This window comes from Electrophorus electricus, chromosome 3 (assembly GCF_041902795.1).
Source record: "Electrophorus electricus isolate QZ-2024a chromosome 3, ASM4190279v1, whole genome shotgun sequence".
Taxonomy (NCBI): Eukaryota; Metazoa; Chordata; class Actinopteri; order Gymnotiformes; family Gymnotidae; genus Electrophorus; species Electrophorus electricus.
The window spans coordinates 30387032-30408611 of record NC_137499.1 but is presented as its reverse complement, the minus strand read 5'-3'; the positions used below and the strand labels follow the sequence as shown (position 1 = coordinate 30408611).

The 21580-nt window shown below is 41.5% G+C and overlaps 1 protein-coding gene across 14 annotated transcripts in view; it reads left to right on the top strand.

The window, feature by feature from the left end:
• The window catches only part of caskin2b (CASK interacting protein 2b), a 41587-nt gene that overhangs the window by 2946 nt on the left and 17061 nt on the right, over window positions 1–21580 (top strand). For 13 of the 14 annotated variants that reach the window (XM_081711021.1, XM_081711022.1, XM_081711024.1 and 10 more), the window contains one exon: window positions 16668–16719. The exons of the other annotated variant lie outside the window; for it this stretch is intronic. In XM_081711021.1, the coding sequence (XP_081567147.1) occupies window positions 16668–16719 (52 nt within the window). The remainder of the gene's footprint in view (window positions 1–16667; window positions 16720–21580) is intronic. 14 annotated transcript variants of the gene reach the window in all.

Genomic DNA, 21580 nt, shown 5'->3' with positions numbered 1-21580 from the left:
ATACATTATTTAATATTGTATTATATATGGACATTTATTATAATAATAACAAGTTTTAAATCGCCTTCCATAAGTAATGTGCTCTTAAATGGAAATTATATTGTGACTCTGAAGTGTCACGAGCGGTTCAGAAAGTTCTGGTTTTCATTAAGGAAAAAATGTTAATCTAATCCTTTAATGAACATCACGAATGCTGTATATTTAAGATATCAAGTTGTTTGGTATTGCTTGTTATTGCACTTATCATCAGATAGAGAGCTCAGATATTTCACTTCTTCTAGGTATCAGCATTGATTCCTATATTTCAGCAGTATTCTAGTTCAACAGTATCTTGAACTCTCACCTATTGTACTGGCTATGATACAGTCTATGAGTAGATGATAATGGACCTTTGTAAGTTTCTCTGGATAAAAGTGTTTGTTAAACACAGAAAATTTAAAATGTAAATTTAATGCAGTACGGAGATTTTATCAAGAATAGTCACATTATCATTTTATTTATTTAGCGCCTTTTTTATTCTTGAGGACACTTAACAATCATATAAACTTTATATGTGAAACAAATAATTAACAAGATGAGAAATGAATATCAGATGTAGAAAATATATTAGATTATTTCTTGGAACTAACAATCACCTTAATTCAAATTATTTGAGGCGCTGATTGTGAGATGTGGTTAATTTAAACTTTAACTCACTTAATTTGTTAAAATATTAAATTGTAAGATGACTGAATATTCTGTAACAGCTGAGCCCAGTTCTTGACATGGTTCTATCTGTAGACATACTCTTAAAGGGTCTAAAGGGTAGGCTTTTACCGTTGTCACTAGTCTGAACAGTTCTGCAAATACCTCAGTTGCTATTTTGTAGCCAAAAATATTGTATTTGTAGAAAAAAGCCAGTGACACAACTATCTTTTGCCACTTATTATCTTTTGCTGACACTATTCAAGATGAGTGACTCATCAACTTTTGAATCCTAAAGTAAGTAATTTGGTAATGAAGGTAAACACATGGTAATTCACTGGTAATTACTGCTTTTTCTGCTTATCCAGAGATTAATGTATTTTGTCAAAATAATATAAATTAATTCATATGGTTGGAAGTAGAATACAATAAGGGCTTGTTTTCTAAAATGTTAAAATTTCTTACCCTCTAGAAATCTTCATAAAGATGCTGACTGACAGAAGTAAATTTTATATGAGCTCAGTCTCAGTCCTGGGGCCCCCAATGTTCTATACCAGTTTGTGTTATTCTGGCTCTAACAAATTTGATTACACAAGGTAATTATCAAACCCTTTATTACTGAAGAGTGAGAACATGGAAGACGAAAATTGGCAGTTTATGGGATCCGGTGACTTAAATGATATCTATTGCTCAAGACTGGTTACACTATGTGTGTATATTTTTCTCGAAGGTGAGTCTACTTTTGTGACTTGTGGTTACTGCTTAGCTTAAGTCCAGGTTTCTAATTATCTCCTACTAATGAACTTCCAGAGAAACCTGAAGGCCCATTCATTCTCCCCACCAGACCTCTCATTACCTCCCCAATTAGCCCTTGCTGCTTCTTTATCTTTCGTCCCGGTGCATGTTCTACAAGAGCTGCCTTGGTTGTACTTTGAATCACCTTGCCAGCAAAGAAGCTCTGATAACATCTACAGACTCTGCTCTGAGCTCCTTTGTCTTCTCATGCTGGTACATAGAGAACAAGCTGTACTCCATTACCACTGCACTTGACTCGAGCTTGAATACTGCCTGTGATGTGATCAGAAGGACAGTATGTGCCAGAGTGTGGTAGTGAATGGCCTATGAGTGTTTCGTCTGCCTCACTGCTGGAAGAGAGTTGTCCTGCTTTTTGTGTGTGTGTGGGGGGGGGGATTTGAACTTTAACAATGTTCTTCGTCTCTGACATACATAAGTTGATTTGTATTTTTGACTACATGCAATAACTAGTTAATGATATTAATATTTCTTATGCTTAGAAAAAAAAATGAAACACCTGTGTTGACTTTTACCTTGAAAAGATGCCATTATTGTGCCTTTTGGAGAGCTTCCCTGCTCCCTTCACCTTTTAACAAGGCCTTCTGGAATCTTTAGGGGAATCTGTCAGAGTTGTGTTTGTGAGGACAGTAAGTGTGCTATTTGAGCTTGATGCGCCAAGTGTCTCATTTTGTTTTCTAACCATAGCCAAAGACCAGTGTGATAACCCAGCACCACCTCTGCTATTCCAGACCCAAGCGTCTGTAAACACAGGATAGATAGCATGCCGACTTCAAGGAGGGATGGGGTCACAGGGTGAGCCTTACTATAATTTGTCCATTGTTTTTTGACCTTAGACCCAAGGACAGGGCTTTTGTGTGAATGGAGAGCAAGCTGAGTAATTGCTCTTTAATGTGGCCCTTGTCGGCCATTGCTTATAAACTCTATCATAGTTAATACAGGGCTATAGTTGGCCAGCTGACTAGTCTACCCAACGTACATCTTACTGCAGACCAGAGCTTTGTCCTAGTCCCTAAAGGGCCTACCAGATCATGTGCCAGGGCCTGCTGGATTACGCCTTGCTCTTTGTTCCAGCCTCTACCCTCCCTAATTCATCACCTTATGGGCTTTGCATGTGGTCATTAAGCTTGTGTATTGTCGCAGGCCACAGTGCAGTAAACAACCCAGTCTGTGTGCCTCCATAACACCAACTCCTCCCACTGCCTTTGACATCTGCTATCTCAGGTCTACCTTCAACCCCACTCCACAGCCCCCTCATCCACCTCTAAATCATAAAGACCCAGATGGCGCTCAGACAGATGAAAGAGAATTGGGAAAAATAAAAAGTGTTCTGACATGAGCCCTACATGTGTGCAAGTGGTTATCATTTATTGTATAACCTCTGTACTACTGCTGAGTTGTTATCCACCCCTACTAAAGACCTTTGAGAGGTATCGTGTTATGGTATTGCAGCAGTCCAGGATAGATGTGCTTGACTTGTTTGTTTTATTGACATGGTTTGACCTGACCTCTTTTTTTTTACTACAATCACTATAACAGATGGTGAGTAAGACCCAAGTGTGGATTTTGTGGAAATTTCTTTTAAAGGAGTTCGCTTTGGTATAGTGTGGCTTAGATCGGTGGTAAGTTTCTGTAACTCCAACTTTTATTACAGCTTCCAGACATGGGATTCTGTAAATCCCATCATTTTTCAATATATGAATTATTCCTGTTAAAGTGGAATTACAGGACATTCAAGTGACTGAGATGTTTGAACTATTTTATGGTGGTAGAGAAGATGTATGGACTGCTTATTATGACAGCTTTAATAACTGAAGTTGAACTTCCTTACTGTCTCGAAAATGAAGTATCTTTCTGTTCGGCATCCACCCCAAAGCCATCAGTGTTTACACATACTGTGAAGTAGTTTCATTTAACCAGAAGAATCTGAATTAGTTCATTGTACACTTCCTATATTTCACAGTTTGTTGCCCAAGTGGACCAATACTGCTTTGGGAACTGGGCCTGACTCCCATTCCTAGTGCATGCACACACATTCTACTCTTACACACATACACCACGGCAAAGAAATTAGTGATCCTCTTTTATAACATGTAACATAACCATCTGTCTTTTTCCATGAATGCATGCCACTGAGTGTCATAAGTGACCTCTGCTAGGCTGTCATCCCATCAGAGTCCCATTTGTTAGTCCATTGTAGAGCCGTCTTCTTGGAAGGCACCATTAAAGATCATGGTGATGGGTAGGGTGTGTTGACCCTCTGATGCAGCTGGAACAGCTGTTACAGACTATAACATAGGCCACCATTCATTTCACCTATATTAGTGTTATAAATTATTCATGAGTGCTCTGTTAAAATGTGACTCTCCAATGATAATAAAATGCCTGCAATTGAAATCTCCAGAGAGCTGTAGCTATCAGTCCTCAAAGCTTTAATTCAAGCACTGTTCATTCCCTCTCTTTCTCTCTGTTTTCTTTCATAGTGTGTACTGTCTCACCACCCTGTACCCTCAAACAAGTCAAGATCCTGCCTATAAACAGCAGTCAGTGTCAAAGGTTGCAGGATTAACATTGAGTGCCTTTAGTACAGCGCAGGAATTGGTTAATCAAGTTGGTTACAGAAATGACTTTGTCTTTGCTTAGTTTTCCATAGAGCTTACAGCAACCCTGTAAAGACATAAACTTTTCACATTGGAAAGGAGACTTTAATTACTGTAGATTTATTTTAATTACTGTGAAGCTTGACCTCGTTAAGTCCTTGTTTACTGAACTTACTTTACTCTCTGATATATCTCATATACTTGGTAGTGGTTTCTTCCAATGTGATGCTCATGCACTAAATTTCAGCTGTAAAACATTTAATTCTTAGGAGGAAAAGCTATTGAACCTGTGTTCATTATTTTGTACTTTAACTACACAAAAGGTTTACAGGGAGATACTCCAACAGCCTTCATGACTAGAAGCAATAAGGGTGGTTAATAAAAAATATTTTATTTGGGAAGTATATTGAAGGCAAAGTGTTAAAATCTTTTTGTCTACATTCTGTCTGTGTAGAGCATCTGTCATTATTTACATGTCAATTCTGCTGTTACAGTGCTAAATATTTAATTGACTTGCTAAATAGGCATGTGACTGAGGTTGTCTTGCCAAACAGACAAGTCTCTGAAAGAGGTCTCTACTGAAAATGTTATATAATATTTAAGCACAAAATAGGTTATTTATTATTTTAAAAGTAAGGATTTAAGAAAGCTATGGATTTGGCTGATAAAGAATACATATTTAGTAGAATAGTGTTAAAATGTTAATGTTTTTTTTTTATTATATATATATATATATATATATATATATTTTTTTTTTTTTCACCTTTTTGCTCCTGTCAGAATGATGAATGTTTGACCCTGTTGAAGGATTAACCAGGCCACTTTGGCAAAACTGTTCAGAGATTTATTGAAGGAAACTACCCTAAAAACCTTGGTAAAGATTGCCATGCTTTGCTCGCAGTGGTTTGAGAGCAGAATGGCTGAACTCAGTTTGAACTGTCATTTCTTCCAGTTATCTTTCATGTTACAGCCTCTCTTCAAATTGACAGCTGGTGCCAGTTTTTCTGCAACTCCTCAAGGCTTGTGTCCTCAAAGACGAAAGAAATGATGGAGTCCTTATCTGAATGAAGGCAGGAGAGTTAGGCTGTGTAGCTGTTTGTGAATTGGCTGCAGGCCTAAATCACACGTTCTGTCTCCTGTTTTGTTCTGTCTCCTGTTTTGATCTCTCCTGGCTTGTTTTCATTTGTGGATAGCTTATCTGCCACCTTCCTGCTCCTATTTCAATGCACGAGAAGAGTCCGTTCAGCCTTTAGCTTACAATAGAAAGATAAGATTTCAGAGCCGTGGTCTTTTTGAAATTGCCCTTTGTATAAGTATTGAATAAGTATTCAGTGCATTGAATCAGATGACTAAAGCTCTGTGTTCATGATGGAGTTTCATGGTATGGCTGGAGAACGCCATATTTTCTACAGTCAGTTGCCTTCAAGGCTTAGCCTGCGGGCTCAATTAGCATGCAGCTTGTCTATTCAGGCTTCAGTTTTGACTGTGTCCGGTAGTGGAAAGTTATTATTTAAAACCGTGCAGTGTTCACCAAGACCCAAGAGCATCACCCCAACTCCTCTTGCTGCGCACCAATTAATGGCCAAGGCCCATGGCTCCGAGGCCGTGGAGGTCCAGCACCCAGGAGAGGGGCTGGGCACCGTCCACAGTGAGGGAATACCAAAGCAGGGCTGAATGGCACACGGAGTGTGAAAATGGGTTGACAGGGCCTCAGAATGCTGCACAGTGTGACTTATGAGTCACAGCTGCATGGGGCTTAATAGTGTTTCACAGCTATTTTCCTTCCCGCTCTGAGCGTGCCAGCCATTGTGCTAGGCGCAACATAACACTGTGTATGTGAATGAGGCAAAAAGAATAGGAGGGATGATGTCACCATATGAGAATGTGTTCCCCTTGGGGTTAACTCTGTTAGCTCATGGAGTTTGAATGTATTCAGCAGGTATTGCACATATCTGTGTTTGTGCCAGTTAGGGAATGAACAGTGTGGGGACAGGCGGTAAACTTCAAAAAATACAAATAAAAAGGAAAGGAGTGACTGGGGATAAGACGTTCTGTCCTGGAGGCTGAGCAGACCTATGAGAACAAGAGCACCATGCTTTTCATATGGAGATGATGTGATGAGAACCTGACTGGTGAGAGAAGGAAGAAGACGAGTCATGAAAAGAAAAGGAATGAGGGACAGAGGCTACTCCTGTTTCTATCTCCACAGGCTAATGTTCACCTTTTTTCCATTAAGGTGCTATACACACAAGAGCCTCGGATGGATGTGGGTCACATGGGTGGAGCATGTGCTCACGCAGAAGAAGCTATGGGAGGGAACTTTGGAGGCCAAACTTTTAGATGGGAGGAAAAATATTCTGAACAAAGGATAGGGTGTGAGTTTCCTTTCATCCTGGGAACAGTTTGTTCGACTGTGTGTCTGTGTCCATGTCCATTCCTGTGTCCTTTTGTTAAGATTGATTAAATTACTTTGGCTGTAGCTGGGTTCTTACTAGTACCATTGCGTCAGGAGTGGTGTTGGATCCCTGAAGGCTGGAAGACATCAGGTGCTGTGTGACCATCTGAATTCAGTGCTCTGTGGTTTTCCTCATGCATTATCAGCTGCAGGGCTCAACTGACCAAAACTCCTGTTCTTACGCTTCATGGCAAGTGCAGTTCAGAAGACCTTGATACGAACCTACTAGCATTCACCTGCATAATCAGCCATTCATTAGACCACAATTCAGTCTAGCCTTTTTAGTGGCTGACTCAGTATGGTTTGCTGGCACTCGTTCCCATCAGTTACCATCACCCAGATTGGAGTGACACATTGAGATGAAGGGCACAGTTTAGCATTCTGAAGGCTCAGTGTGAATTAGGCGCTGTCAGCAGTATCCAGCTGGTTCAGTACTGCACTGTCATCTCCTTTCTCCTCATGACAGATAGCCACCAAAACCATTATCCTCTCATTGCCCCATTGAGGCTTTTTATGGGTGGAGATTTTTGATGTGTATGCATTCAGGTGATGAAATAAATTATGGATCACTTTAGTCATAGATCAGTGGCAACAGAACTCGTTAGGAGTGCAGACATTGAGTTCTCAGAGATATCAAAGACAATGTTAGCCTACTGAGAGCTCATGAACACTGTGTAAAGAGTTTGCCTGTGTAGTTTAAAACAGAACATGTAAGCTTCATGCACAAAGATGTAGCCATGGTTCTTAGCTTGTGTATGATTTGGCCACGCAGATAATTTATATTCCCTGTGCCAAGGTCAGTGGTCAGGCTGGAAAGTGCTCTTTACTTTTTTCTGCATTCTTTTATAGGGAGAAATTGTGTGCAGAAAGCAAGGGACCTTAGCAGGTGTTGCTTTACAGCCACAGCTGTGTGCTTGTTTGTCTAAACAAACTGATCAAACCACTTGGAATTAAACAGATGTGCACTTTGAAAATGTGCTTTTTCTGGACACTGAAGCAAGTGCACCATTTTTAACTGATTAGCGTGACTCCTGTTTTTCTTTTTAGGTGCTAAACTTCAGATCAGGAGTATTTGTGGTTTAAATCTAGATTTTATTCAGTTTAATCATTCAGTGAAATATGACATGTTGTCCTCAGAATTCTGTTGCCCTGTACCCTAGAGCCAATGACCATGTCAGGTCAAAGCAGGCACTGGCACTCTTTTGTCCTTCAGGATTATCTTGGGTGCTTCTATTGCCTTTATGTGATTACGCATCTACATGCTGCCTCTGAGAGAGAGCCCAGGGCAAAGATCAGGGCTAAGGAAAATCAAGATTAAGAGACTGAGATTGACCTCCAGATCAGGCATTCGCCCAAATACCATGTCCTAGACAAGCCTGGCAGCTCAATACCTTTCTGTCACAAAGCAAGGCAACTTTTACAGATAAGATGGTGAACAAACAAAAAAATATATGTATCAAGCCTGTTGAATTTTCATGAAAATAGTTCCCAATGTTCATCTCTCAGAGATTCTTTTATGAGCATGTTGTCCCAGTATGGTTTGTACTGGAGTGTGGAGTTTGACTTGCCTAAAAGCACTCAGCTTCTGGTGCTATACCATCTACTGGGCTATTTTTATCTCTCTCTCTCTTCAGTGTGTGGATGCCACCAACTCTCTTTTTTCATGGAAAGCACTATGGTTAGAACAGATGTGTCCCTTTTGAGACATAATAGGATGTAGCCAAAGGAAATTACCCATTGTTCTTTTTCTAATTTTCTTTGGCCTTATCCAAAAGTGTTTCTTCAGAGGACAGGTAACTAGTCCAGCTTTTGGTCGGTGAGCTAAGTGGTAGTTTATCACTGACAGATATCAGTGTTCAATAAAAATTCGGTTCTCATTAACAGAACCTTTTCGCAGTATTTTTCATAGAAATTTTGTTTAGTTGTATTTGACCGTGATCCTCTTTAGGAACATTAAAATAGAAAAATAGATATTTGGTTACTGGGTTTGTGATATGTTTGTGTAGTTTGTTTTCGAGATGCATTCTATTGTACCAATTCATAAGTCCATGAATTTCTTCATGGTCATTTATTTTTATATTATATAGGCCTAAATTATGTGATTTATTAAGACTGGCATAGCTAGCAGTAATTATGATTTAGTGGTTTGCTCATTGATAGACAAAAATGTGTTTAACCAGTTTACAAGGAGAACCCATTATTTCTCAAGTGACTTTACAGGCTAAACACTACAGACTCTGTTTGCTTTCCAACATAACCTACTCATGCTTTAGTTATCAGTTTATGGTTGTGGTTCTTGTTGCTTGCACATGTGTAATTTAAGATTTTCTCCTCAAATAATCTGATTCATATTTCATTTCACACAGTCTCCAAAATCTCCCTCTCATTCTGTTATTTGTCTTTTTATACTAGTTACCAAATATAGGTTCTCAGTCAATTTCCCTTTGCAGACTTAACTGAGACTCCTAAATGCAAAGCTGCTTGGTGCTTTAGCTGTCTGTATACGGGCAGGTCGCATCCCTGGTGGCCTCCATCAGCTGGCATAGAGATGAAAGCTGCAGGCGTCTGCGCATTCCTCCCTGGGCCGCGGTGCAGTCACGGCCGCAACGCTACTAGATCTCTGACGGAGGGACTCCAGACGCAGGCGGCCGAGGCCTGTGAATCGCATCTTGCTGCCAACACACACATACACACACACACACACACACACACACACATCTACTTATGTAACACCCCCCAACCCTGGAGTTAATTTTTCCTATGACTTTAAAGGGAAACTCAGATCTGTCTCTTAAAGACATTAAAAAGAGAAAAAAAAGAATGTATGCATAGACTTCCAGAGGCCACAGACCCAGGCTTTGGCAAACACAGGCAGTCAGACCCACTCATTCTAAAGCTGTGGTTTTTGACAGTGTTTTTATGATTTGTAAACTTTTGACATTTGTTTGTATTTATTTTTTTAATTTAGCTCAGTAAATTAACTGGTATGTCCTCTATTTGCCTTCCAACCTCAACATTGTTATTTATGTTACCTCTACTTCATATATTAAATATTACACATGAGATTTTGAATGAAAGGGTACTTCAAGGCCCATCTCTCATATGCTCTTTAAAATCATAGGGATGGGCTGGTCTTTGTGTGGTCTCAGACAACAAAATGACGTTTGTTCTATTTGTGAGAATAACCCACTGCATTGCTTTTCAGTGGTTCTGTCTTTGAAATGCCTTTTTCTTTTTTTTCCCCCTCTTTGTTTGGTGTAGTGTGTTAAAATTTCTTTGACTGGGCCTGTTCTGCTCTCGGTTGTGTCCCGAGTTGGAGACTTCAGTGTCTGAACTAATCCTTAGCTCAGCCTCCACCTTGATCTGTCCTTCGTGTGCCCCCATCAGACAATGACCAATGAGACAAATGCCACCTCAGCTCTTTGAGCTGATGCTTCATACACCCCCACCTCCAGCCCAGTTTCCTGTACTATGGGTGAACTGAGCCTTAATCCTTCAGGATTTCTTTAGTGTCTTCTGGGGTGGAAGGGTGTTTTCTCCTCTTTATACTTCAGAGAATGGATCACCCTGCCATGTGAGACAGGGTGGGTGTTTTTAAATCCTTTTGGACCCTTTATAGGGTTCAGCCTTTGACCCGCTGTGGTTTCACTGTGGACTACAGTCACCTGTTCAACCCACTTTGCACGCCTCCAGGCCAGGACTCTACAATTCCTGTTTTTCAGATCTTATAATAGTTGGCAGATGCGCTGCCAGAGGCTTCTGTTGAATGTGTGTGTGTTTAAGGGTAGGACTTTGTAGTGTGTTTTTGTTGGCCGCCTGGCAGCCTGCATGTGTGACCACACTCTCATCCAGGCCCTTCTGTGCTGCTCATTTATTTACACGCTGCCCAGCTGAACCCAGAGCTGGCACCAGTGCCTTGCACTCCTCAGTCCGGTTGGCCTGACTCAGGCTTGGAATAGAACTGTGGTTTAAATCTGCCTTTAGCCTCAGTTCCAGTTCTGTCTCTCTCCCCCACCCGCCCAACAAAGTACAGGGAAATCTGTCTGATGCTGAGATTTGCTGATTCTTTGCATACCGTCCATGTGCTGACATTCTTAGGTGCGTTTGCATGTGATGTTTTGCAGCCAGGGATGATGGGTCTGGCAGATTACACGGATAATGCAGGCCAGGTTTCAGTGGTGTTCAGGTTATCAGGCTTCTTATGTGGAAGGGTGACGTGAAGAAAGCCTTAGACCATGACAGAGAAGAGGCCCCATCATGCTGGATGCATTCCAGCATAGAGAGGCTGATGTGTGTGAAAGGCCTGTGTTCGCTGGCAAGCTTCACCAAAACTGTGATGGGCTGCTCAAGAGCTTTTGTCTTTCTCTACAGATTTGCTTGTAATAGCTCATTACCTACTTTGATTCAACATCTACCTTGAAATGTATTATAGTCCTGTTTTATTTTTATTTTGCTTTTTGACAGGTGATTCTTGTTATTTTTTGAGAATAGGAAGAGGATGGGTCAACTCCAGGCTGACTCTTAAAAGCTGTTGAAATTTTGATGCTCCTGGTTTTTTCTTTTCCCCCACCAGTGGGACCTTGAGCTCACCACTTTCGGCCTAGTGCTGAAATGTAAGGAGCAGACCTGGTAAGGGATCATGTGTGAAGGAGGAAGGGCGAGCCAGTGATTGGGCACCTAAAGCCTGCAGTCTAACCGGCACCGTGAGGCTGCACCTTCATGAAAGCCAAAACAAAGCCAAATATTTCAAAGGGAGCCGCACTGGGTCATACCACACCACACCTGACTTTCCCTAGCTACCCTCCTGATTGAGCACTGTTTAAACAGTGGAATACTGTGAGACACTGGGGTTGCCTAAACCAGTATGTTGAGCCCTACATTTTTTCCCTTATATTTGATATTTTGTATTTATTTATTTTGTTTTTCCTTTAATTTTTTTTTAATTTCCTCCTTAATTTTATATTTATTATCACTGTTTGAAGGAACACATGAGAATAAAAGAACACAAAATATTTTCTTGTGTCAGACCAAGTCTACCCAAAACAGGTCTGTGTTGGAATTCATTTGCTTGTTTCTGTGAAACTAAAGTCATTTGGTTGATCACTGATAGCTGATCATCTGATACAAAAAGCTCATAGAAATCTGGGATGATCCGAGAATTATGCCTTTTAATAAATTTTGTAGTCTTTTTTTTAATGAAAAGTTCAGTGTTGGTTAACGAAATCTGTGATTCTGTTCATCTTTGTTACATAGCTAAATCACATGTATTCCAAATATAGCAAAAGTGGCTACAAAAAGTTGCTACAGTTAGAAGAGGCTACAAAAAGAAAGAAAACAAGAATATGGAGCATGTGTGTAATGGGACAAGGAAGGGGAGTTGCTAGTAGTGTTTGCTGAGTGAGTTCCCCAGGATATCTCTCATCCAGCATGGAGGCCCACTAGAGTTCCACTGGTGGAGGGACACAATAGCAGAGCTTCACTCTGTTTTGAACAATGGTCTTGGGAAAGGAAGTGTAAAAGGAGGCCCAGCTCAAGTCTCAGCTTTGTCACTGGAAACTTCAGCGTTCTTAACGATGCCGTGTCAACAGACCGCCGCCTCGCCTCGCTCTTCCATGTCATGGCCAGGATAGACTAAGCAGCCCAGGGGTCACACTCGCATCTCTAAATTCCACCTCTAATAGGTCTTCCGTTTGTCAGTTCGGCTACATCAACCCTCCCCTCCCCCCACCGCCACTTCAGCCTCCCTCTTACCACTGGGAGGTGACAGAGCAAACCGGAAAAGTGACACACAAAGAGAGGTGCCTTCCTCCTGGGAGGAAAACCACCCTGTAAACAAAGAGGTCCACCAAAGCAACGGGAGGTGAACTGAGATGAACTTGTCTCTGCCTGACAGAGCATGAGTGAATGTCGTCCCCATGCCTCCATCAGCAGGGTCTGCCTGGCTGACAGGAAACCATGCCATATTGGGAGAGACAGGACAAGCTTGTCCTGAATGTTTGCATGGGCACTTGTTAACACACTGACAGTGGAACTGCTCTGCCTTCCTAATGCTTGCTTTACTAACAGGAAGTAAACAAAAATTCATTAGTGTCAGTAGTCTGACATTTCATTGCCAAGCACTGTTTATGTTGTTTTCAAATGCATTTACCAGAAAATTACCAGTGTTCAAAGACATTTACCACTTGAGCTTGCTCCCATGTGACTGACTAAATAGGCAGAGTTGGTGTACACTGCAAATACAAGTGATAAATGTGCGCAATAAATTTGGGGACAAAATTTAAACAGTAACAGATTCTAGTGTATTAAAGTTTGAGGATAATCTTATGTTATGTGTGGTTCTCTATAGCAGGTTCTTTGTGATGCTCATTACATCTTCTTTATATTTTGTATGTTTTGAGCTCCAGCTTCAGTGAAAGCCTGCCTTATTAAGGACTCAGGTTATTACTGTAATGTACTAATACAAATTCCACTGTACAAATGTGTTGTATAGAGGTTATGGTTTCCTGCCTGCAAATCTTGTAGTGTTTGTATGTTTTTCATTTTAGCAGCAGATGTATTGGCAGCACCCAGATGTTACCTGGGTTATCAGTTTATTGCGCTCCTGACAGGCAGGCTTTCTCTCTCTCTTTAGCTGACCATATGTGCTAAATACTGCTTATAAGTTCAGGCTCAGAAATCATAGTGTAAAGTGTTTAATAAGTGTGTTTACGTAGTCACTGAAGTTTTAGACAGGAGTGAGATTGCAGCTGTTAAATATAAACTACTGTGGATATTTCATTTCTTCTTGACTTTGGCTCTGTGCTGCCTGTGCTGCAGTTTTGTGAAGGTTAGATACTTAGATCCTTTGCAATATTTGCCTTGTGTTAAAACACCAGGTTGCTATGTAAATACAACAGGGCATCATGACTACCTTTGTTTTTTCTTTTTTTCAAACATTTTATTTCTGTGTGTGCTGGCCCTTCCATGCTGTAAGATAATGTATGGAAACCCCAGCGTGCAAAGCTGTCGCCATCCTCATTTACTCTGCAGATAAGAAGCACAGGGCCCCGTCGTCCCATTTCCTTAACCAAACACGGTGTCTCCCAGGGTGGGACCATGGAGCGACCAGCGTGGAGCTGTGAACCTCATGGAATTTGCCACCTCAGATCAGGCCCTGGGCTTTTCCACTGGTACTCTTCAAACAAGGCCACTGCCAGCTCTCCGGCCTTTAAACACCACTGCCGCAGATGCAAAGCTTCAGCCCTCCCACCCCCCAGCAGCGTAAAAGCTTTGCTTCCTTCCTTGTAATCAAGAAACAGCGTCTGTTCAGGTTGCAGTCATCAAAGAGGAAGGTGGCCGACCATTTAAGTTATTGTTGCACAAAGCCATGACCGGAGAGATCCGCTCACTGTGGAGAGTGGATGGAAAATAACAATTTGCCATCCGATGAAAACAAAACAGCGGATTTGGCCTTGCTGCACTTGCTGACAGTAGGCAGGACATGCTGGACTGATGCCATGATGGGCCTCTGTGTTCAGTAATAGCAGGCTGATAGTGTGGTGAGGCAACAATGGCTGTGAAGCAAACGCTTTGTGTAAATAGTACAGATCAGCTACGCCTTTGGGGGTATTCCCTGTCTAGTTAAAGTCCTTCATATAAACCTGAGTGTACAAAGAAGACACTCTTGATGCAATTTGTATGTCTGGGGCTGCTGGAGCTTTTGGTTTTAAGAGGCGTATGATATTTTAATATGCCAGTTTCCACTGCTCATTACGAATGGAGCATGATCTCTTTCTCTGCAGCTCGACCAGAGCCAGAGGAAAATGATGACCTGCACTTTTTGTGTGTTTACTGCTTAGATATGAGACAGTCAGCTACTGTCAGAAACTGTCATTTTCAAGGCGGTGCCTTTTTTCATGGATAGACATATAATTGTATAGTTTTTATACAGCCAGTGGCTTTTCTTATTTTAGTCAGCTTTTTTTTGGTTTTGTTTTTACACCAGATTCAGTTTCAGTGTTCTGCTCCACATATGCAGGTTAGGACTTGAGCTTGTATGCCATCCAAGAGTGAACTTCGCAAATGCACAGCAGGACCAAAGTCTCCCAACTGGATTGCATTGTTGTGGCACAGAAGCCCATAATATGTTATATTTTCTGAACCTGTTGTTAAACAGATAGACTTATGCTAGTCCTCCCCAGTGTTTTAATCAAACAGGCAGAGTTAAAACATTCTTTGGAATATTTTTTGAATTAAGAATATCTATAAAAACTGCAGTTAATGGAAGGTTTGATTGAACTCTTTCTGCAAATTTACCTGCAGGCCTGTAGAAATTAATGATGATTAATGATTAAAGGCTTATTGTAACTTATAAGGAGTAGAAATCCCATATTCAAAGGGACTTTTATGTGCTTTTTGTCAATGCATGCAAGCATCATTAATTATGGTAGATAACTAGGTCGCACTAGAGCCTATCAAAGAACTAGTCCTGTGTACCCAAGTTGGTATGGAGTGGTACTTCAAAGACTGTTTTGCTTTGTTTTGGGCACTTAAAAGTCCCTCACTGCTGTGACAGGTCCATAAAGAGCACTGGGCACTGGGCCGTCCCTTTGGCTCCGCATAGTGGGTGTATCCAGTGTCTGTAGTCTGAGTCTCACTCTCCCCAACACCCCTGTGGCTTGCCCTATGACCTCGCCAAAGTCAGATAACAAACACTGGTTCTGGGAGGTCATCAATCCTTGACTCACCTTCAGGGATGCCATAGGGAACAGAAGAGCAGGCACTGTCAGCCTGCTGCAGTGACAAGAGCAGGCTCATTTCAGCTGACCAGCCTGGAGCTGGGTTAAAATGGAATGCAGCTACAGCACTGTTAACTGGTAGAGAAAGTGATGTGATATATAGTAAAGTTACAGTTGCTTTCTTTTTAATATGCTGAGTTGTTTGAAATATATTGCATATGTTGTTGTGTGACCAGACCTTTGCTCATTATGAGAAATATTTGTATTTGTGTTGTTGGAGTCAAGCTCAGTTTGACTGATTACATCTGAGAAAGGAGGGGTTGATTCATATTGTCTCCAGCAGCTGACTAACTGAACCTAACTGAAGCGACCGCTGGGTTTGCAATAACCGTTTGCCTAAATGTCTCACTGAGTGCACAACACCATGTTACACGACATCAAAGAGCACCACAGAGGAGTCGCTCAGTCGGTATCCTCTTACCAGTGCAATATCCTGGTCACAGGGGTCACACTGAGGTTAGAGGTTAATGAACTGTGCTTTGTTATTCCCAGAAAGAGACAGTATTATTTAGGCTCATAACTCCTAGTGGAGTACCCATATCCTTACAGGAATTCCCGACATTCATCAGACCTTTGGCAACCTCCAACAGCTTACAAGTCTGCTTCACACCCACCACCTGTGTTTGGGTCATGGGAGAACCTGTTCTTATGTTGCAAGTTATATAACAACAGATGGAACATAGGCCTTTGTAAAAATGCTGTTAGAAGCATTTCAGTGTGTTAACCTTTATGGTTAAGTGTTATACAAAACAACAGTCATGCCAAAATTGTAATTCTCTAACCATTTTTATAATATGACGAGCATGATTTAGATCATGCTTGAGATACAAGATATAGTTTGTGTGTGTGTCTGTGTCTTTGAATGAATGAAGGAGTACATACCATAACGCCAAATAAATGAATGAGGGGACTGTTGCTTCAGGCAACTGGTAAGCCTTCCTCAGGCATTGTGGTGCATGGGAGAGTCCCAGTGTCAGCCCAGGGTCTCATTAGGAAAAAGAGGAAATGGTGAAACAGTAGAGAAGAAAAGAGGAGAAAAGAGAATCAGTCAGTGAAGGTCATAATTTTTTTAACATCCATTATGTAAAAAATCATGTGAGATTAAAAATTGAAGTACTTTGCTTTTATCCCTAAAAGCCAAATTTTGGTAATGCTCAATACAGTTTAGGCTCACCACACCATTTTGCAAGCTTGTTTAGAGTCTTGAATATAGTAACTTTTCAAGATAGCAGTCTGGGGGGCCACTGAAAAGGTTTTTTCTAAAAGTAGTGGTTTCTTTAATTGTTTTTCCAAATATGCCTAAAATTTGACTGTTGTATTCCATTTCCTTTTTTGCAGAGTTGTTAGGCTCAACCAAGAGGCTAAATGTCAACTATCAGGATTCGGATGGGTAAGTCATTTTTACACTATGGATGTCAGCATATTCTGGTATGGCTGTAATCTGCTGGTGCCCTCCTGATAGCATTTAACCCTCATGCTGTGGTCTACAGGGTTAAAGCTAGGGATAACAACAGGGTTATCATTACATACCTGACTAAAGTAATCATGCTGACTTCCTGTCTGGTAGACTATTCCACCTTTCTAAATTTTGTAATGCATGTTGTGTAACAATCCTAAAAGCTCTGCTGATGCAGGTTGGGATGGGTTCTGTTGCCCTGAGGCGAATCACACCTTTTGCTTACTCAGATGGGGCCGGGTAACTGGTAATTGTGTGTGGCAGAGAATTGTCACTACTAAAAACACTCATTTAGGTTTTGCCATGCTCACCTCATTTTTTATCCACAGCTTTACTTTACACAGACTGTTTAGCTCTTGGTTAGCTTGTATGTTACTAAGGATTGCAGCTCTGAAAGTTACTGGAGTTCATTTGTTTTTTATTCAGTGTTTCTCTTTGTAGACACCTTTTGGCCCAGATTTCCTATTTTAACCTTGCAGACCCTCAGCTTTCTGCTTTTGTGTGGTGTTCTTCTGGTCTTTCATGGAAAACTTTCTCATTTTATGTGGTGTTTCATATGATATCAGGCTATAAGTTGAACTTGAACATCTGCATACAAACAGACAAGACTGAGAGACTAGTGAAAATGAGGAATTAGAATGGTGCTCATTGTGAAGCTCAGGGTCCAAGGTCTTAATGCCCCCTCATTTGGGTTCCTTTAAACCCTGCAGCATATAGACTGATATTTACTTGTATTTTGCCATAAAGTGGCAGCATATAGATTCCCCTCCAGTGGGTTTAAAGTGGGTTCTAAATCAACATGGACCAGCAGGTAAGTTGGGCCTCTCAGAGAGCTATAAAAAGGTCAAGTGACAGGGCACTGACCCCATATATCATAACTGGGGCTGTGGCAAGATTAAAGTGCTTGTTTTTGTAGTGACACTTTTCTCTTCAGGGATTGAAGGGTGCAAGGGGGGAGAAAGGTCTGAGATGGCTGAAGAGTCAGAGTTATTCATTTGGGGGTGAGGGTCTGGATATAACAGATTAGACGGATGTGTTTACAGGGTTCAGCACAGCTCAGGACAGTGATGACAACCCCTGCGTCTGGTCATTATTGTGTTAGAGAGGGTCATGTGAAATTCCCAGAGGAGGGCTGTGAATGATGGGGGTGGCAAAGAGGGTCTATACATTAGCATGTGTTGGTGCTTTTTTATGTGTGGCTGGTCTGTGCAGTGGCTATTGGACTAGGAGGAGAGAGGGCCTCACAGTGAGGAGGAAACCTTTCATTATTCATGGGTTCTAATGGTGCTATTCACAGCTCTGTAGTCTCAAAAAAATCCCGTGTCCACTTGTCTTGGTTGTAATATTGATGCTTCATCTTAATCCAGCTAGTTCTTTACCCTTTTGGCGATGTAGCTGTTGGCCAGTTCTTTGACTTTTGAGCTTGTGCCACTTGCCTCGTTTTGTTACCTGAAGCATGGAACATTTTTGAGAAAGGATGGTGTAGGAACCTAACTAGTTTGGACAGGGTATAACACTGTACCAGATATGCAGACAATTGCTTGGCAGTGTTGAGGAGGACATTGACTCATCCATGCGTAGGCAGAGGCTGGAAAGTGATATAGTTAAATCATCGTTATGAAGAGGTTTGAGCCCTTACATGTCACTGCATTCATGGCTTGTATTTCAATCTGCCACGTATCGTGTTGTGTAATTATTTGAAATTCTTTCCTGTGTGTCTTGGTTTGACTCTAAAAGGAGAAAAAATGAACAAGAACTAAAGGCATGTCAGCGGAAGCCTTAAACAAATAATAGCACTGAAATGTTTAAGGGGGTTGCTACCCTGTGAGACAAATTAGTATTTGAGCCTCCTTTGACTTTCCAGGGGACTGTTGGGATTTGTGTGGGGTGTGTTTCCATGGCAAGTGGTGCTGGAATGGCTATAAGTGAAAGGCCGAGCCAGTATGAGGGGGACCGATTGGAGCCCTGTCCTTTGTTCCCCAAGGCCTTGCTGCCCGGACCCGTCAAATTCACCCTGACATCTGAAGAAACAGAGGCAAAAGCAGACAGAACCTGAAACACAGGGCTCTTGCTGAGCTCTGGGAACCTTCCCAAAATGTATATTTTGGGGAAACCGGCAACTGCTCAGTGCTATGTTTGCTATGACTGATGATCCCTGTTGTGCTTTTGTCTGTTGTGATGAAAAAAATTAATCTGTCATAAAGTGTTATGTGATCTGTGGCACACCAGGAGATATTCTAAATTCTCATGCTAAATTAGTTCGGATGTTTCAGTGCCTAGCTGGGGTTCATGCCACCTGAGGGCACACATTAACTGATTATTCTCTTTAGAACTCAGTGTAAAGCTCTAGTTGGACATGTTTGCCTTAGGCAAACATGTCCAACTAGAGCTTTACGCTAATCGTAGGGAAAGGTTGGTTCTTTGGGTTGGTTCTTAATCTTTGTCCTGTGATGGACTATTGCAGCAAGGCTGTGAAACGGCACCAAGTGAATGGCTCTTGCTTTGGAATTTAGCACAGGAATGTTATTTGTCATGGATGCAGTATGAATCCTTTCCACAACAGGAAGCAGGAGATGGTTAAACCTGTCCTGAAAGTTCTAGGCGACTGTAGCTACAGCTGTGGTGAGCATCAGTGTTTTCTTTAGGTTTTTCCTTCTCTTGTTATATTTTCTTTTCCAGTCTCTCCATTGTGTGGTAGCCCGTCAGAACCTTCTTGAATAAAGTGAGTGAGAAACTGCATCAAATAAGATTTTGTAAGAAAGGTAACATGTTAAGAGTATAGGGTGCTTGTTCTTAGAAGTGGAATGAAATATAGAAGGAGAGACCTCTGTTTTCCATCACACAGAGCTCTTTTAGAGCTTCTCCATACAGGCCTGGCAGATTTTGCCAGAACCAGGTCAGGGCAGAGTGATGTTAGTTAACACAGAGGGCCAATTGTGAGGTGTATGCTATTTTGGAACCTCCTTACCTCTGCTACTTCTGTCTGGCCTGGCCTGTGCTTGAACTCTCACTGCCCTGAGGCTATCTACAAGCCAACAGGACTTCCTGAGGGGCTATTGAGTGTAAAACAAAAACAAGCAACAATATATTTACTTACTGTTATTAAGCACTATTATTTTTAAGCACCATTTAATTCCTCTATTTGCGTTTTTCCTCGCACTGGGAGTTTGAGGGTGCGACACAGTATTTTTGCTGTTCCTAGGAGTGGGCTCTTCTGGACTGAGATTAATGTTATTTCTGCAGTCTGATGGAGCCACACATCCATTTTAGGGGTCACAGGCTCAAATCCTGCATTACCACAGAGACAACCTTGGTGTTTACCTTCCATATTCTCTCCATTTCTTCTTTGTCATTGGCATTTTCCAACTTCTCCTATTGCTTACCTTGAATGTTAAGCAAAATGAATGTTTCCATCACTTGGGACTGCCACGTGTATTACTACATGTATTATTACATGTATTTTCTGCATCATGTTCACCTTCATGATGTCTACTTGGTTCACCACTACTTGTTTATCTGTCTGTATCTGGAGGTACCACAGGATCTTAGCCTTCTTGTTCTCCACCACTCTCTGCAGTTTCTCCCATTTGTCCAGCTCACATTCCTTGCACATGTTCCTGTATATGATGACTGCCACTTGGTTGTGTATCTCATGGTTTTCCCCCATCTGACTGAGGCACTCCCTTGTCAATTCATCTTTCTGTGCCATTTGTTTGATGTATTCATGGATTCATGTCTCACCCTGAACAGTGGATCTTCCATTTTTGTAGGTCCCTTCCCGCGTACAGGCAGGAGTCTTGACGTAAGCAGCTTCCGGTTCTTCTTTCAGTCTGCGTATTGTGCCTGCTGGGTGTCTGATGTGTGTTTGTGTCTTTGATCTTATTGTTCCAGTTAACTGACTCTTGAGGATATGCCTTACCATATGGAGGTGGTTGGGTGTTGCTGTTGTTCTCAGTTCTGTCTCCGGTCTGATTGGAGAATCCCCAGGTATTTGTAGCTGTCCTTCAGGTCTGTTATATGGCCTTGTGGGAGTTCAAGTCCCTCTGTCATGATCAATTTTTATCTTTGTACTATCAGCTGACCACACTTCTCTAGCCTGTAAGACATTCCTATGTCCTTACTGTACATCTTGGTCAGTGGATCATTGTGTCATTGTCCTTTTCTCTCTTACTATACACCTTGATGTCAGTCACGTTCAAGAGGTGTCTGATGTGTTCTATTCCTAAATCTGTAGTCATACCCAGTCCTATTCATGATCTATCTGATAAGTTTCAGACCTATGCAGAACAGCAGTGGGGACAGTGTGTCTCCTTGACGTCCAGATCTCCATAAAGTGGGGTATACAAGTCTTCGAGTTGGCTTCAGGTTTTCTCCAGTGTTCCACTGAGCAGTGAAGCAAACCCAAATAAATCAGTGAGCCTCATACATGTTTCACAGCAGGTGTGGTGTTTTCATTAAAAGCTTAATTTTTTTCTCTTGTAAACATAGAGTTGATGTGATCTATCCAAAAACACATTCACACAGAAGGACTGTGTTTGTATATTTGTGAATGTATATTTGTCAACATACATTTTGGCAAAGTACAATCTGTCCTTTTTGTGCCTTGCCTGTAGAAGAGGGTCATCCTGGGTCTTCTATCATGGGTCTCATTTTCATTTAGACACCCAACAGTTATACCTTGAGCTTAATGAGCCACTTGAATGTGTTTCAGAGTTTTTCTTGGTTCTTTCTCAACCATTCCAGTAATCTGTCTGATCAACCTTGGACCAATTTTGCTCTTGTGATCATGACCAGA